This window comes from Phallusia mammillata, chromosome 4 (genome assembly GCF_965637545.1).
Source record: "Phallusia mammillata chromosome 4, kaPhaMamm4.hap1.1, whole genome shotgun sequence".
In the NCBI taxonomy this organism is placed as follows: domain Eukaryota; kingdom Metazoa; phylum Chordata; class Ascidiacea; order Phlebobranchia; family Ascidiidae; genus Phallusia; species Phallusia mammillata.
Window position 1 is genome coordinate 5016844 of NC_137255.1, and position 18672 is coordinate 5035515.

Here is an 18672-nt window from a genome sequence, read left to right on the forward strand (position 1 = left end):
AAGCCTTAAACTAATTGACATCCATTAATCCGTATCTTTAGACAATTGTTTTTGGTCCAAACGAGTCCGGAGTAACCAAGGTTTACTGTATTTTTAGATTGAGATATAATACTCAGTCACTATACTTTATTCAAAGGCCAAAGCATTGAACTAGCAGTTAATAACTCTGTTAAACAACAAAACACCTCTATACTGATGCAACCATCACTTTGGTAGCTTCACATGAAAAAAACAGCAGTAAAATACATTTTTCATGACGGACCTTGAAAATTTGTCAAACTGACAAGCAACAAACAACCTATGGTCATTGTACAAAATACTACAACAAAAACATCCCAGTATCTGGTAGCATTTTCAATTTTATCACATACTATTTATTTCCACATCAAAGATCAAACACATGTCCAACCTCTGGCCTAGACCAGTGGTTTCCAACCTGTAGTTTACCCCAGGTTTAAGTTCTAGGAAGACTAGTCATGTAAAAAATTCGCAGCCTCTTTTTGGAAAGAAATATACAACCAATTGGGTGAAAAGATCGTTTAGCCAATTTGTACATTTAACACATAACGAACTGAAATTTGACAGGTAGCTTTGATATACTGTAGTTTCTTCTAGTTACCTATGAACACACAAGTATGAAACTAGTCACTTTCAACTAACTGGCTAAATACAATAGCATTATTGCACAGTATACCAACCATGGCAGTTCAAAAAACAAATGGTCACATCTCTGCCCTAAAAGTTCCACAACATTTTGGTAACAAGTGTGGTCATGACAAACGTATTAAAATGTACATAACGAAAAATACAGCCATGGCAAAACAAAACAAATAGAAATACATTTTTCCATAACCACCTTTGGAAATATTTTTCAGTTTTCTCATTGTGCTACCCAGGAAGCCTTGTACTTTATTCATGTCGTCATCCTAAAATACAAATATAATTTATACAACTTTTTTAAAATGATTTGAGACACCATTTAAAAAGACAAAATTTCGCACATGTTATAATTAATACTTGACTAAAGGCACATTAGCAAATTAAACCGATTAGCTAAGCTTTTTTATAAAATAACTAGATATTGCAATAATCTGAAAGATTTTTTTCAATGAGAATTTAAGATTACTGTGCATTAAAATGTATCATTTTGTGTTCCAGCTACACATTTAATGGCTAATCCCAAAATTTAAGAAACTATTTAAACTCATCTTAATATCAGTTGCAAACTGGTAATTGTGAAAACTAATTTAGGATTTGATGACAAAAATAATGGCCCAACAAGTTTTTTCATTCAAACATTTCGGCAAATGCTTATGTCATCATCAGTGATATGAAGCGCTACATCAGTTACACCTGTTCATATTTACTTGATTCAGAATTAAACTCAATAACTTCAGCCAAATATTGCTAAATATTTTTTATTGTAAACATTAATGACTTACCATGTCTCCGATAAGCTTGTTTTGACCACGCACTTCATCTCCAATATTTATAGAAAGCTGAAACAAATAGAAGTGTGAAAAGTTGTGGAATAGATGAACAACAAAATACACATATTACCAACCGATTTTAATACTTGAACTTTCCCTCTTAAATCTTCTTCTAGTCTGTCATTTTCTTCAGCATACACAGACTGATCTGTAAATAGATAAACTAATAATTACTTTTTGAAATATTGGAATAATAAAGCATAACGCTTTTATCGCTATGAGAAAAGTTATATTCAGCATTAAACTGCCATAACCGATTGTTATTAGAAAGTCGTTACAAATTCAAAAGCATTTTATGCAATAAAAAACTTTCTTGCATAAAATTTTATTTAAATAGCACTTTATGTATTTTTTTGTGTTTGCCAACACAATTGTAATCAAGCTTCAAGTGAATTTTCCACCTCATGTTTAGTTTTGTTTTACCTTAGTTTTTTATGACATCAAAAAATGTATACAGAAGTTTAACGTTTTACCTTGGACGTGTGTTGGTCTCCTCATTTGCAGTGGTTTTCAAACGACAATAGATTAGTTAAAGCTGTTGTAATTTAACCAATCTTGACACAGTTTTTACTTGTAGTTTTAATTCCAACGTTAATCCTCCCAAGACAGAAACAAACTAAACAGAACAGGCTTAGAATTGACGTCTTAACACTTCCTCAAAAAAGTGACAACAATTTGACGTGTCATTTAGATTGGTTATTTTCTTGGTAGTTCCCCTATTAATAGAAATCATGCTTCGACTTGACAATTTTTTTGAGGTCGAAAAATATAGGTATGATTTTTTCCATGTATGTTGATACATTGACGTTAAAAACATTTTTAGGTAAAGTTTTAGTAATGAGTTACAATATAAACGCAATAAAAATTTATAAATAACAAAATATATTTTGGCTTAAAACTAATTATTTTTTTTGATTTATTTTCGTACACTATGTTAAACAGATTTAGTTTGGTTAATTTAATCAATTTAAAACCGAAGTTAAATTCTTTTTTCAAAAAAAACTTTTACCGGTATTTTAAAAATATGTTTTATTTTATCAGAAACCAGAAACAAAATAATTCTGCAACAGCTTGAAATACGCAAAACGCCGAGCAATAATTTACATTGCCAGTACAGTTAGTTTTTATCGTTTCTTTTGCTTTAGGAATGTTACAAAATGCATTAACTTTTACTCAAAGATTGTTTTTTGTGGAACTTACAACGTTCACTGTTGCTGTTTCATCCAAATACGTTTAAAAGACTGTTGTGACTTTTAACGCGAGAGATTAAAACTTTGTTCATTTTACCTGTAAATCTGCCAATAATACCAGTTCACTTTTGTTTTGCTTCCAAATTAATGTTTTTCTGTCAGGATTTAGGAATATAGAAAACCATAACTTTTGTTTACAATCGGTTACCAATTTGAACAATGGAATAAACCAACAGATTTATAGCGAATTTTGATTGCTGGTTCTACAAAAAAAAAACTTTTGCTGTCAATTTGTTTCAGTTACAGAGCAATGAGTGAGGTATGTTTGTGTTTGTTAATTAGTATGGATCTTTTCATACAAATACTCGCTTATTGAAGTAATTTGTTTTGTGTTTGAATTTTAGAGAAGAAAACGAAAAGAAGATACGTGGACAAAGGAAGAGCTTTCTGCAGCTCTGCATAAAAGTGAAAAACCAAGAAGAGAAAAGAGTTCTCGAAGTTCCCATGGTACTAGCTTTTGCTTTAGTACCATCAACTTTTGATTTGTCTAATTCTACTTGTTGATCACCAAAAAGTTTACTGTTAACATGCATTTTTAGAAAAAGGGAGCAGAAGCGAAAAGCCTAAAGAAAGACGATCAAAACATCATGATTTGGAAAAGGTAATTTGTGTAAACACCAGATGCAGACTAAAAACTGGTTTGATCAAGAACAGAGATTGTTTGCCAAAAAAAATCACCAGCATGCAGAAAAGTCATTTTAACTATCATCTTTGCAAACAGTGAAACTATTGTCAAATTATCTGTAATAAAAAGTATCCACTATTTGCAGAGATTTTCTCAGTTTTACTCAAAAACAAAACTGCCTGAAAGCTTTGGTAAAATAAAACATTTTAATACAGACATTTCAACAATCACTGTAGTTATCATTAGTACAGGTTGATTGGACTTCGTTTTAAATCTATGTATAGTGTTCCTTAGGTTTACTTTTATTGTTCATCTTAATTTATAACTTTTTGCAGATGCTGGCAGAGCATGAGGAATCAATGGACAGAAAAAAGCAAAGAGATCATCCATCGTAATTTATTTATTTTCTGTTTAAAATACTGTACTATTCCTAAACAACCATGGCATGTTTATTTGTCAACCTTCGAAGTTTTGTTTCAATTGTCATTAGTGATGGGGCGAGTACCCAAATGATTTCAGTGGTATCGATACTCATACTCGGTATTGAAATATTTTGCCTTTGTTTTCAATACCAACGTTTGATTGCCTGTTTACACTATAAGAATACGTCAACTTTTTGCCATTTTTTTTCTATGGACAGCACAACTCAGGAAAAAGTTTACATGCTTCTGCATGTGTGTGTGTGGATATGTGCAGCATGGCAGATTCTCTAACTAGTGATATACAATTAAGTACCATACTATATTTAAGTACTCATACTCGGTATCGGTACTCGCTTCAAATTCTGGTGTTGTCGCATCACTAATTGTCATTGCATTTTTGGTAAGGCAACATAAAGAGAGAAGTGAAAGAAGAAGAAAAGAAATTACACCGGAAGAGGAGGAAGCAGAAAGACGAGCAAGAAGAAAACGAGAGAAAGAGAAAAGATATGAACAAAGGGCACCACAAGATGAGGAACCTCCAAGCAGGGATCGAGAAAAGGTCGGTAACCAGATTCACTTAACAACTTGTGGTACCAAACACTACATGTTCATGTATAATACCATGGTAATGCAGCTATAATAAACAGAAACAACACTTTAAATAAAAAATTATTGCTCTGAAAGTGGTAAAAGTTGCAGCTATTTGGGTTTTGCGTTATGGTTCGTAACTGAGATTAATCTGGTCTTAGATACATTTAGGGGACTTTATTCATGATATAATCATGCAGCTCCACACTGTTAACTATGACCCAGAAACAATCATACTGAAAGCATGTTTCCATGCAATGCAATACATTTGGTAATTACTATTAAAAAAGGTGCTCGTATGCATGGAACACTTTAATAATCACAGTGCCTCTGAGCTCTTTTTGAACTACAGTAGCACAATGACTTAGATCGAGGGTCGAGAAAAGGTCGATGACCAGAATTAGTACCAAACAGAAATAGAAATTTGTGCAAAAATTTTTGGGCCTTACATTCTTGACATAATTCATCTAATACCATGCAGTGTAAAGGAACACCCACAAACAAACATATGAACAGCATGTATGCATACAATGCAGTACATTTGGTGTTTGATAGTGGAAAAGGTGTTTAAGCCACCCTTGATTTTAATGCAACTGGATATGGAAGAGTTGGCTATAGATTAAAATACATGTGTAAGCATTAAAAAAAGATATTCTGTTTCTAGAAACATCGAGATAGTGAAAGAAGACACAGGGAAGACAAGCATAAGGAGTAAGTTTCTTAACTTTAACACAGGTCGTATTATTTAAATTAAACCAAACGTTTTGTGTGTATTAGGCGTAGAAAGCCTGAAGAAGACCCTGATGTACTTTTGAAGGTAAACATTTTGCGGTTGTTTCTGTGTTTTTTATCTACACCAGTAAAGCTCAAAAGCTTTTGAAATAAATTTCGGGAGCTGCCTTGATAGAAAATAGATAAAAACAGGCCACACTTTCCTGCACATAGTTTAAGGCAGAGTTGTTAATGGGCCTGAAATTAGAGCCCGATTCCGTCCCGTACCCAAAACCTGGCCCCAATCCGAATTGTTTTTTAGAAGCCTGTTTAGACCCTAAAGTTTGATTGACCGGCCTATACATTGAAGCACAAGGAAAAACCAAGACAACAAACACCATAGATAATAATATACAACTGGTCTTGAACAAGGCATTATTAGGGCTGATTGACATTAGGTCAGGTCCAGCAACTAGATCAGTGCTCTTCAACCTTTTTAGTGACACGGAACCCCCAAGGTGTTTTGTCAAACTTTGCGGAACCCCCATAGAATCATTTTGAATGAATGTAACTCAAGTAGGCTGAATCAAAGCAACATACATTTTTACGTAACACACCCCAAGCACATAACAAATGTTGACTTCAATTAAATTAAACGATTTACTGAAACGCATTTCATGTTATTTAGATTGATCGTTTGTACATTTATCTCAGAATTCAAAGAGAGATTATCAAGACTTTGATTATTACATCACAATTGATCAATGGTGTAACCAAGGTTAACTAGATTGTACAGCCCTTTCAGGGTTCCGCGAAGCAAATCTAGTTAACCAAGGTTAACTAGATTGCATTGCTGTTCGCAACAATGATATTATGAATCATTTATGTTTGAATTGCTACACATAAGCTCTGCGAACCCCTGTGCGACCCTTAAAGTTCGCGGAACCCCTGAAAGGGCTGTACGGAACCCCAGGGTTCCGCGGAACCCCGGTTGGGAACCACTGAACTAGATACTTAGCTAGTTAAGCTTATTCTATAAAATACTGACACAGAGTATAAAGTCAGGGCCAAATTAGGCCCAATTTTTTTAAGAAATCTAAGCCCAACCCTGGCCCGACTTACAACTTTGGTTTGAGCATCACTGATCTCAAGCATGGTCCAAGACTAAGATTTGCCTTGCTGCATCAGCAAAACAATTTTGAACTCAAACTTGTTTATTTTTTAGGAAAGAGGCCACCGTGAAAAGTCAGAAAGAAAACACAGGTGGGTGCAAGTTTCTCTGCAAGAAAAAAATAATTGGTGCAAATAAAATACAGTAACTGCGTTTTTCTTTCATGTAGATCTGATGACTATGATGCAGAAAAGGTAAGTCTTGTTTGCTGCTTTCCATTTGACAAGTAAAAAAATCTAAAGCTTTTATAATAATATCTTATATAAAATACCTTCCATAAAAAAATAGATTAATGGCGAAAATAATAGCTCAAATAGACGTAAAAAGCGCCATGCTTTATTGCTCACATGTTTTGGCAAATGCTCATGACTCCAGTGTATATAAACGGGTGTAACTGATGGCCTTCATATCACTGATGATGGCATGAGTATTTGCCGAAACGTTTGAATAATAAAGCATGCCGCTTTTTGTGTCTATTCGGGCCGTTATTTTCACCGTTAAACTTATGAACAGATCCGTATATAGTGTTTAAAAAATAGCTTATCTAAAAATATGCATAATTTGTCTCAGGAAAGACGCAAAAGAGAGAAAAAAGAAGAAAGAAGGCGAAGGTAAGCCTATGAACTTATAGTTAATTATGATGAGTAATTTGTTTGTGAAAATATTAAAATAATGCACATTATAAGTAAGCTGCAGATAGTGCAAACTCTTTTGGCATATAATGGCTCATAGATGCAGCTTGTGATATACAATTGACCATATTTTGGCTAATGTAGCCACACTATAGCACTCCAGTTTGTTGAAAGTAATGCAATTTGTAATGCAAGGCATGATATTTTTGACATGAAAAGTGAAAATAGATCTGTTTCTTCTTTTTCAGACACGAACAGCAAGAGGAAGAAGAAAGGGTAAAATCTTGGTGTTTAAAAGTAGCAGTTTATCGATTTTTAGCTCAAAAATCATTTACTTCTCAACACTGTTTTTCATGGTCACAAAAAAATAAAAACAATGGCATTTTTCTATGGTTTTAGAGAAGAGAAAAACGAAAACACAAAAAGGAACATGAAGCAAGTAATGGGGACAGGTATGTTAAAAACCAACAACTTTGTTTTGTGTTTACTTGTTATGCCACTGGTTCTTAACCTTTTTAGTGTAATTTCCCACTAAAGTCAATTACCGAGTTTAAACTTTTTTTTAGTTTCAACCCGATTTTGGTGATTTTTATGATGATGTTTTGTGTCGTACATTAGCAATGATGTTCTTCAATCAATGAAATATATTCGGCTTGTGACCAAACAATCATATTTAAAACATAGCCAAGTGAAACTAAAGGCATGATATACTTATTTGATATTCGAGTAAAGCTTTATACAACAATTTAGGTACTATTGACTTATGCATTTTTTCTCTGCATGTATTTTCTCACCTGTTGAGAACCACTGTGTTACCAAATGACAAAAATAACTGGTTACAACTCTTTGTTTGCAGAAACCGGGAAAAAGAAGCCACGACAAAAGTAAGTGATTATCCTTTCAAATTTGCAACATTGCTATTTACAAACAGAAGACAGTGCACATTGTTTTGGCCTATAATGTCTCATCAGCGCAGCTGGTGACGAGATATTGGCCGTATTGGCTAGTGTAGGCATAATGGATCGAAACAGTGTGCACTGTCGGCAGCTTATCATTTATTGGCTCTATGCTTTTACACTATTTTCAAAACTTGTAAATTGTTGCATTATTTTATAGAGCAGTCGTTCCAAAAGTAAACCCACAGATGAAGAAACTTACAGGTAAACTAATGATTTTTTTACCCCACTTTTTACAAGATTACAAAGCCTTTTATATATTTCAGTGCACCAACGCAAGAAAATGAAGATGGGGTAAGTTTTTTATTTATTTAGTGACAATTCTTCTATTCATAGTTAATGATTACAACTAAACAAAATAAGGAATGTATAATAAAGAATGCGAGTGCGCTTGCTAAAGGTACAGCTAAGTAATGGCAACATGTCCGTGAATGCGAACGTCTTTCCTAAGGCACATGTTGTTAATTGTAAAATGCTCGCGATTTTCGGGTTGATGACAACATGCTCGTGATTGCACGGGCATTTCTTAAAGGTATATGTTGCATTCTATGCCATGCTATAAGTTTTCCTCTAGATCAGGGGTGGGCAACCTTTGTCACTGTGGGGCCAAATACAATTGTAACAATTAGATCGCGGGTCGAACCTTTATATGACACAAGGTGATTTTACTTCGTTGCATACCAAAAACGCCTTACTACAAGTAAAATTCGCATTTGATTCTCGCAGCATATTGTCAGGTCGCAGAAAAATAGCACCAGGCGCACTAATCTGCTCAAAAATATATAATAATTGGACTCGTTTGCCAGTACATTTGAAAGTGTCTTTGCGGGCCGCACAACCTTTAATCAATGGCCGCATGGTAAGAAACAACTGTAGAACAAAAAGTAGTGTTTAATTCAGTATTCAGAAATCAAATAATGAATTTATGAGCGCAAAAAAACTTCGGCACGTAACTGCTATGTTGTAAAAAAGTCGAAAATTGTTTGCCACATAGGCAATATGCCGTAATAATACGTGTCTATCTGTAGTACAATTATGAGGATGAAGAATTTGAAGATTATGAAGATGATTTTGAAGACGGAGAGGAAAAACTTGAATCAGAAGTAATATTTTTTTAGTTTGTGTCTAGTTCTTTGGCAATTGAATGGAAAACTGTGTTGTTTTCAGAATGAAGAAAACAACAGTGAAATGAACGCCATAATTCGAGCAATTAACGAAGAAAACGAAAGAGTTGCTTCAGCGAGAACCGCGTCTTCCAGAAGTGATCATAAACCAGTGGTAAGCAACATTACCTTAATAACAGTTTTGTTTAACTTAAAAAGCACTTCTGGTCCTATACAGGTCGTCTTCATCAGGGTAAATAATGTCGTTGTGACGTGCTTGCGTTTAATTTTGTTTCCTTTGGTAATCGTGCGCTGTACTACGCATATTCAGTGTTATTTACCCTGATGAAGGCAACTTGTATAGAACGTCGAAACGTTGGGGCTAAATACAATTGCCAGAAGAGCTCTATAAAGTTGTTGATGTTATGCCTGTCAGCATCAGCTTATGTATAACAGTTTTTCAATATCTCTGATAATAAATTTTTAAAGTAGAAAACCTCAATCAATATGATTGAACAAAATGTACAAGCTGCAAGAACATATGTAATTGTTTTTATGTTGAACATTTTAATAAGTTTTTTATTGGACAACCCTGCATGTTATCACTTGGTAAGTAGTTTTAATGGAGAAAAATATACTTCATGCGAAAATTATAATTTTGCGGACTTCTAAAGGTATTGACTGAGCTATTTGGGTTACGGTTAGAGTTTGTAAATAAATGAACACTTTAATCATGCCGTATTTAATCTTTTTGGGCTTATACATTTACATTCCACACACTATGAGGCATGCTATGCCGTAAAATGCAGCATTCAGTACCACCCGTTTTTATTGCAGTAATTTTATGCAACAACCTTTAATTTAGCTTTGTCGGCCTTTGTTGATATATCTTACTTTTTGTAGCGTTCATCAGAAGACAAAACTGTGTCATATTTGTTAAAAACTAGATATACCGATAAAAAACTTCAACTATGTTTAAAATGCAAACGTTGGGTGATTGTACAACAAAGTAACAAATAATAGTAGTTCAAAGGTTATGTATCGCTATGCGTGTAAACGAACGTAACCAGTGGTGAGATTCAGCCGGTTCGCACCGGTTCTATAGAACCGTGTCACGAAATTTTATGAGATCAGCGAACCGGTTAGCATTACTAGTTACTGTCAATGGACTTTTTGTAACAAAATGAAAAATGACTTTTGTGATAGAACCGGCTGACAAAAAAATTGAATCCCACCACTGAACGTAACCATATCGGTGCCGATAAATCGGTCTAACCCTAGTTCAATAGTTTTGTATTTTTCCAGACTCTTCCTTCTGATGATGACGAGGAGAGAGATCATTCATCCCGATCCAGTTTATCGAGTCTCGTTACAACCAACGTCAACTTCTCATCCGGAAGTAGAAGAAAACAGGGTGGACGCCTTCACAGAAAAATCCTGTAAGTTAAGGCTACTAGTTAAAATGTATCTGTTGCTTGTGGTTCTCAAACTTATATGGATCGCTACCACCTGACAACTTTTTCTATCGCTGTGTGCCATTTAAAGTCCTAAACCCTTTTTAAATGGATAGACCGAGAAATAGACCAATTTACTCAACCTGACTAGCATATTCAGCAATTTCAAAGAATGTACAAAACACGAGTTTCGCCTAAACCAGGGCTGATCGGTTGGATCATTTGGGTTGCAATTTTAGATCGGGCTTAAATTAGGTATAGCAGAAAGCTACTGGCGTACCACCTGAAAAGTACCACTATAGTGTACCGCAGTTTGAGAACCACTGCCTTATAGTGTCGCATTCAATATAAATACCAAGGTGATTACTGATTACTCATTTCAAATTGTACCATAAGGAATGTAAAATGGTAATGAGGTAAAATCCTAATGTGTTTTTATACATATTTTATGCCATGACTTCTATCGTTTCAGCAAGCGACATCGGGATCTCGCAACACTCATTCAACTTGATTTTGTTTCAATCGACTGCTTTGAACTTTCTCCAGTGACCGAATACAATTTTTACATCAAAAACTTCGGAAGTCAAAACACCCGCCAGGTAATACTCGTACTGCAAGCTTATAAATTAGAGTCACCCAACTTGTTGCGTGGTGGAGAAAGGCTATAAACAACCTTTTGTTCGTAGATTTAGGGTCATGTAAAGCATTAAGTCATTTGGTATCTACTTTACTAAACATTCTGTGAAGGCGAAAATGCATGTAAACATAGTTCGATTTATTTCAACCAAAAAAACAACATTGGGTTTTGAGCGGCTAGATTCGAACCCCCTGAAAAAAGTTAAACTGAACACGTATGCATGGCCATATAAGCGTTAATAAGGAGGCCCAAACGTTTGTGCGTACTCGTTTTTCTAAATTGTTACGGTGTGCAGAGACGAAACGTTGTAATGGTTGTATTATATACGTCTCTTAGCTATATTGTTTTTCATCCGCAAGATGGCGCTCTTGTTAGCGGCGGTAAGCAAAAAATTTAGCAACCGAGACCTTGCGAGATACACCGAATATGGTGTCCTCAATGTTAAAAATAGATTTTATAGCAGGGAATCACCTGCAGCTGTATATTCATACAGGCTTCTAATATAAATTTGCGCTATTACACTTACTTTATATGGTAAGTAAAATTTGTATTTGTACTATATCGCCTTCACTGCATGTACGTAGATTTAAGGTCATGTAAAACATAGTCATTCGGTGTCTAACATACCAAGATGCTGTTCATGTCTCCAAGTTAGATACATCTCAATCAATAAAGCATTGTGGTCCGAGCGGCTGGATTCGAACTCTGTAAAAAAGTTGACACATTTTTGTCCGCAAGCGTTAAAGAGGAGGCCTTAAGTTTTTTGCGGTGTTGTTTGTCCAAAAAATGTGGTATGCAGAGGCAAACTCGATAACATATATGTTGTATTCAAACCAAAATCAACACGGCTCGTAATATAGTTTACAATATATGTATAAGTTTGTAAAGTTCTAGCTGACATGTTTTCTTATTGACCAGGTCACCACTCAATGCAACGACGATTCGTTGGACGTTGAAGTACAGACAGAGGAAGCTGAAACAACAGAAACATGGACACAACATCCGCAAGATGGCGCTCTTGCTAGTGGTGGTAAAGGTTTACAATTTTAAGAATAGATTTTAGAGCAGGGAACAACCTGTGGCTTTATGGTCATATATGGGATGTAAGATAATTTATGCGTCTGTACATTAACGTTAAGTACATGCAATTTATTTTACAATGTATGTACTTAGCGCCTTGCATTGATCACACTGGCGGTCGTTAGTGAAAGAAGAGCATGTAATACGGCTGGAAATCTGAGTGAATGAGCAAAAATCAAATGAACTAGCGAATTGTGCTCTATTTGTGTTAGAGAAACAACGTTAAATGGATTAAACCAAAAACCTTATGTTTCAGCCAATATGGACGATTGTCATCTAAACCGAGTTGGTCCAATAGATAAGCGTTTTTAAAGCTTTTGCAGACAGCTAAAAACAGGCCTACTTTGGCCAATAGCCGGCATTTATTTGTCTGATGTTAGAATACCTTTTCAAACAAAGCACAGATAATCTACCACTGCAGTATTGAGAAAATTTTAACCCAGTTTTGTTGTAGGTACAAGGTCAGATACTGCGGGTGACCACGCCTTCGCCACACCCCTTTCGATGCAAGAAGACACCAGATCGTTCTCGAACTTTCTACAGTATGCAAATGAGCTTGTCGAATCAGCATTTATGGAAGCCACTGTATGGGGAGGTTCGGGTGGCGATCGCAAAAGCTCGTTATCTTTCTGTGATTCCTGTACACGTTTTAATACCAACATCTCCTACCTACAAGGTGAGTGGGTTGTAACTTAGACAAGGGCTACCCTAAAAGCAATGTACGCAATCTGTTACTGTGAATATACTTTTCCAACCATGAAATTTACGGAATCTATTTTAACAAAATGCGCAATTAATGAAATGCAAACCTATTTCTGTCGAAGACTTTGTTATTTCCTGGAATAAATGGAATATACGTATAACAGAGTACCCCTGGCCTATAGACAAAAGGTCTTATCCTTTCTTTTCTTTAACCCTTTGCGGTTTTCGATAATACAATTTACGCCAAGGTCCAGGTTTCTTTAACACACAATCTCCATATACCTAAAAACTCCATTATATTTCAAACACAACAGTTGTATCAATATAGGAGTAAGTATATCCCCAATTAAGAACGTCTAGCATAGACAAATTTTGCTTTAGACAACAAATGGAGTAAAAAAAAACATACGAAAACAATATGTACCTCTGATATAGTGGAATTCAATTCAGAACATAAAACCAATTAGAGTATGTTCATTTTATCGGGAGTATAGTACAATTTTTACATCTTATCACTTTCCATTACAATTTACATTAAGATCTAAGGCACCTCCGTATGCTGAAGTAATAACAGTATAGGAAATTAGTATATACCTGAACCACAGGATGGAGTAGCAGCCATGTTGTTAGTTCAAATAACCGCAGAACATTCATCACAACCAAAGCATTAACTTTCCATGTAGTGTTATTATGTTTTAAGTTGTGGCTGCAAATTCCCCTTTAATTGCTTCTTGTTGTTTCGATTCTGGTGCATGTTTGGGAATTCCAACTTTCGATATGCCGTTGTAAGTTGCTGGTTCGAGCGATTAACGAATGAACAGCGGAAATGGTGGTTAAACAGAGCTATTAACAACCTATGTGGACACATACGCATTCCATAAATCAGGGGTGCACAACCTTTTTGCTAAGACGGCCGCATCGCAGATCCTTATTTCACCAACGGCCGCCAATTACCTGCTTGTTTTTGTTTTTAAATTTATTATGTGAAAATAGGGCTTGCCCCACATACATAAACCATCTAATGGAGTCCAAAAAGCACGGTTAATTTAAAACTTGATCCACAGATAAACAGTCTGACGACCAGTCTGAGCTATTTATGACGCAGGTTGTGCACCCCTGCCATAAATCAACACCTGTACCAACTGGCTACAAATCAGTGAACAAAAATTATCTGAACGGTATATCGATACAATACATTTGTAAAGCAAATATTGCACTGTACATTGGTTTGCTGAAAGTTTTGCAAAATCTAACCACTTTTAGATAGATCATAGTACCAGGCCTATTGAAGCCGTTATGCCGCTTCAAGCCAGTCCCCAAAGCATTTCCTTATAACAAGGCATAAACCATAACTGGTCTGCATGAACGCTTCAGAGCTGATCCCAGTGATGAATAAGTGTTCATTTTAGCACTTTTCTCTGAAAGTCATGGTTGAACTGAGTCGTGTTTTTAACCCAGTACGTTTGTTTATAGGGCGTAAGATCGTATTGTCAGCTTTCGGCAATGGATCCATGGCACTGGCATTTAGTGCCGCATCTCAACAATTCTCAGCTAGAATTGATCGGAAATGTCTCGTCACAGTGTGGAAAATCACCGACGCTGAAAACCCACATAAGTAGGTCTTAACTTGCTTCTGTAACTAAGAGGTTGAACTATTTTGCAGCTCTTTGCTGTACTCCGTCTGCTACGTCGTTGGGTAGCAATATAATGTAAAATAGCATGGAATGGTGCAAATATATAATAGCTATTGGGGACATTTAGTTTATTGTAGTGTCTTTTATGTTTGTGTATTCGAACATTTGTTATGAACGCAGAACTTCTACTTGTGATTGTTTTAATCAAATTTTACCGCAAGACCTTAATCACAACAAAGCAACAAAACCCATCTTGTGACTAAAACGCTCGAGGCAAAAATTTTTAAAAAATGACAAAAAAATCCCATTAGGATGTTTTGCCTTACGGGGGTATAAGTTAAACTATCTTGCAAAATTCACATAGTTTTTTTCTATTACACAACTTTTTATCTTTGAAGGGTTTTGGTTTGCGATGCTGTCCCAACCGCGTGTTGCTTCTCTGCCTCCAACAAGAATCTGCTTTTCGTCGGAACAGTTGAGTTGTATTTGTTTGTTTTTGGCTCTAATCTTAATCTCGTTTGCGTTGAAGCCCTAGTTTACTTGTGCGTTTGGTTTAGCTAGAAAGCAAATATAAATCATTTTTTAATGATTTTAAAAGTTGTAGAAACCATTAGGATGTTACATTTTAGTATGTGCTATCGCAGCAGCGGCCTGTCCAAAAACAGCACTCTTTATATTATAAAGTCGTTCTCAAACGTTTTTAGCATGCGGTACATTAAAAAACTGATTTTTTTTCTTCCGCTGCACACTTGGCAGTTAAACATAACAAAAGTTGTTCAAAGAATGGTAATTTTCAACTTTATTGTAGTGGGTAAGGATGCTTTTTATTACCAATAACAAAAATGTGAGCTTTGAAACGTTGTCATACACACAAGAATTTTGCCATGAAGTCCTAAAACACCAGGGAATGTTTTCACTTTAACATGGGAAATCTTTAGCCGCACAGTTTGAGAATCACTGCTTTATACGTTGCATTTGGGCGCCTTGGTATTTAGGACGATGGTTGTGTGCTGGCTTACGACTTGGCGGAACCGAGCACGATGCACCACAAGTTGCTGTTAGAAAAAAAGAAAACCAACATATTCCGTTCCCCTACCTACACTACTGGTATGTAGAAAACAACCGCCACGAAGATTAAATCGTGTAGTTGTAGCAGTTAAGCTTGGGTTACTTTTTCTTACCGCTTAAAAACTCTAATAAAGATAATGTAGTGACGTTAACACTATGTCTATTTCAGGTTGGACAGACGACACTCATTCGAGCCCTATTGTAGCTGTTCATTCCCTCACAGATGACGGAGCAACCAACCAGATCTACTCGTTAGAGGAAAATTCACGTATCTGTGTTTGGGTAATTCACTAATATTTTCCCCTTTATACAAATTAGTTAGGTATATGTTTGCGGATCTTTAAAGAAACATGTGACCTTAATGTTGATACAACTCATTAGCCACCATGGCCCTGGTTTAGAGCAATGGAGCTGTAGCCTCAACCGTAAGCCTTTTTAGAGGTACATCGTTTCAAATGGGTAAAGTGCTCTTTGTGCCACCTATCGAAAATTAGCTAATGGTGGGTCTGCTCTGAGATAAGTGGATTTTCCGATTTTATGACCCATGCTCTTGGCACTACCTACTGAATTATGTTAACGTGAGTTTAGTAGTCGTTAAAACCGCATCCCTTATCACCCAACTTTACGTTGATTATAAGACTTTACGTTGATTATAAGACAATTATATAAGACTGATATGGAATATTATGAGAATTATATTTTGACACAGTTGGTTGCCGAAGTGGTTTCTGACGTAGACGATGACGTCGGTCTGGTTCCGCATGGACGCGTAAAGCTCGTCAGAGGCATGGTGATCGACGTGCCCACGTAAGTCACATATGTGAACACGTAAAATTTATTTCAAAGCAAACATGTTTTTTGTGTTACAGCACGGATATTTCAACCTGCGTTCGCTGCCCTGATGCTAAAACTTTCTACGTAGGAACAGACAGTGTGAGTGACTCTAGGGTGGTTTGTTGGCTGCCAACTGTCAATTGAGTACAATATGTATATGTAGTAGAAGTGGGCCGAGTCGAGCCAGAACCCGAGTACTCGGTACCGAGCATCGCTGTTTTTGATGCTCGGTGCTCGGCCGAGCAGTTGCACAAATTGACCCGAGCATTAAATTTGCATATTTATCCCCTGCTAAGATACGACTAGTGTTCGAAAGGGTATCTAATAACAAAAATTACTGTTGTTTTAAATGCGTTGGATTGTGGAAAACGTGTACTTCTGTGGCCTGTACAGCTTAATATACCGCTGGTGACGTGAGGGGACTCGCGTGCTCGACCAAACAGAACATTTGCGACTTTGGCCCCCATGTAGCTTTAACTATTGGCTTGCAAGCCACCAAACCTGTCTAGCTCAGATGGCAGAGCGCTAGCCTCATTCCGTTGTGTGTTTAATCTCTGTTTATTTTTAAACCAACTTGTTTTTGGTCGTAAAACCGAATTTTGTACAAAAAAGACCGACTTAACCTCATAATGTTATTGGACAACGAGTGTGTTTTAATGTGACTACTTGTGATAAAAAAAATCGTTGAGCCTAAACTTTTCCCTAGTCTAAACAGATAGGCGAAACACGAATTAGAAAAAGGGTAAATTTATATTAAACGACACAGGTTTCCTCACATACAAAATGATAAACAACGTCCGTAAACATAAGGCCCATATTTATAAACACCTTACCTCATAATCATAATAATCGTTTCCTAAAACCCCTATTGCGTTCGATGTTTTTGTTACAACATAATAATAACAGCCTATCTTCCGTTTACGTAGCTTTATCCGCTTAATGGGTCAACATCCCATTAGGGCAAAACAATTCCTACGAAATTTCCGTATAACTAAGGTGATGCAATTCTCGGCACGAACCGGGGTTCTAAGATCCTTTGTTATTGGTAGCTGTGATGAATGCCTTGTCAAATTTCAAAACCAGCGAAGCGTATTGAAAGTTGATAGTTTCATGGATGGAGAAATGTCCTGACTAAGTTCTAACATGGACTTTTTTGTTTTCTATGCCCTTATGAAACCCTAAAGCTTTTGAGTTACATTTAAACGATGCCATCGCAGTAAGCAGGCACTTAGCTCGTTCAATAATGGAAAAATTGCACAAAAATGGTTTTCAAAGTGTTACAACAAGGCTATACACTGTTAAATTTATTTAGTTTTGTCGGCAGGTTCAGAAAAACTTTTGATTTGTAGCACATATATGTAGACTTGTTATTTGCGTATGTTTCAGATTTGAATGGTTAACTGGCGTGTTTTTCTACGTTAACCTTAATAACGTCGTTTTGGGTTCCATACTATTTCACTATGTTCTCTTTAAACTATTTTATTTTTTTCTTCAGGGAAACATTATTAGCGTAACAAGAGACAAGCGTCGTCGTACATTCGACTCTCGACATTTAGGAGCCGTCACTTGTCTTGCTTTTAACCCATCCTCGTCTGAATTAATGTTATCAGGGCACGTAGATGGTTCTCTGTGTCTTTTCCACATTGGACAAGGTAAAAAAATTCCAAAATCTTCCTTCTCTCTAAAGCGAAACTGGAAAAAAACGCAACCTTTTTTCTTTTTCTCTCGTTTTCTGTAGGAGCGCGCCTGATGAGTTGGACTGTGGGGGAAGAACCCATCGTTGCTTGTGATTGGTCGAACTGCCGCTCCTCGGTATTTGTGGCACTCGATTCGACCAATCAGATTCACGTATGGGATTTAATGGCAATTGACTCTGCTCCTGCCGTGTCGTGTAAACTGGATGACAGGTAAGTTATATTGAAGATTTGGGCGGTATATATCAGTTAAATGCTTTTTTTATTGCGCAGGGCTCTATCTCTTTGTATTGATCAATGTTCAAAAAAATCAACAAGCTTGGTGAGAGAAATTCGTGTCTTCTTTTGACAAATTGTTAATTGTTAGGAAATAAATAAAAACGCCTTTTCTTGCAGCTGGTTGCTTACGAGTCATGTGACTTTGAGGTTCACCGACTTTCGTCACACTTCACCGACTCTGTGACGTCAGACGAGGCCGAAAGCATGACGTCATCGATCCAAATGTTTGCTTGAACGTCCGCCGCGTAGATTAGATGTTTATTTTGGTAATAAAACCACGTTCTTCGTCAAAATTTTAACAGTTTGAGTCAAGTCCGGACCGAGACAAAAATAGGCACATAA

General features: G+C 36.1%; 2 protein-coding genes across 2 annotated transcripts; one reads left to right on the forward strand and one right to left on the reverse strand.

The window, feature by feature from the left end:
- Nucleotides 1-111: 111 nt before the first annotated feature.
- LOC145222487 (BET1 homolog) lies at nt 112-2172 on the reverse strand. The gene is made up of 4 exons (XM_080088629.1): nt 1964-2172; nt 1565-1638; nt 1443-1499; nt 112-926 (listed from the first exon to the last, which is right to left on the reverse strand). The coding sequence occupies exons 1-4, from the start codon at nt 1986-1988 to the stop codon at nt 771-773; spliced, it is 312 nt and encodes a 103-aa protein (XP_079944755.1). The 5' UTR covers nt 1989-2172; the 3' UTR covers nt 112-770.
- A 649-nt stretch (nt 2173-2821) lies between these two features.
- On the forward strand, nt 2822-18629 carry LOC145222457 (cytoplasmic dynein 2 intermediate chain 1-like). The gene is made up of 31 exons (XM_080088590.1): nt 2822-2999; nt 3085-3187; nt 3280-3341; nt 3701-3756; nt 4193-4346; nt 5040-5086; nt 5153-5192; nt 6312-6349; nt 6427-6451; nt 6828-6868; nt 7138-7165; nt 7289-7341; nt 7746-7773; nt 8006-8049; nt 8112-8139; nt 8874-8948; nt 9013-9123; nt 10254-10387; nt 10875-11001; nt 11958-12069; nt 12574-12795; nt 14295-14436; nt 14854-14929; nt 15451-15562; nt 15693-15805; nt 16233-16330; nt 16393-16456; nt 17853-18009; nt 18096-18264; nt 18325-18373; nt 18448-18629. Exons 1-31 carry the CDS (start codon nt 2991-2993, stop codon nt 18562-18564), a joined length of 2634 nt encoding a protein of 877 aa, XP_079944716.1. The 5' UTR covers nt 2822-2990; the 3' UTR covers nt 18565-18629.
- Nucleotides 18630-18672: the final 43 nt, after the last annotated feature.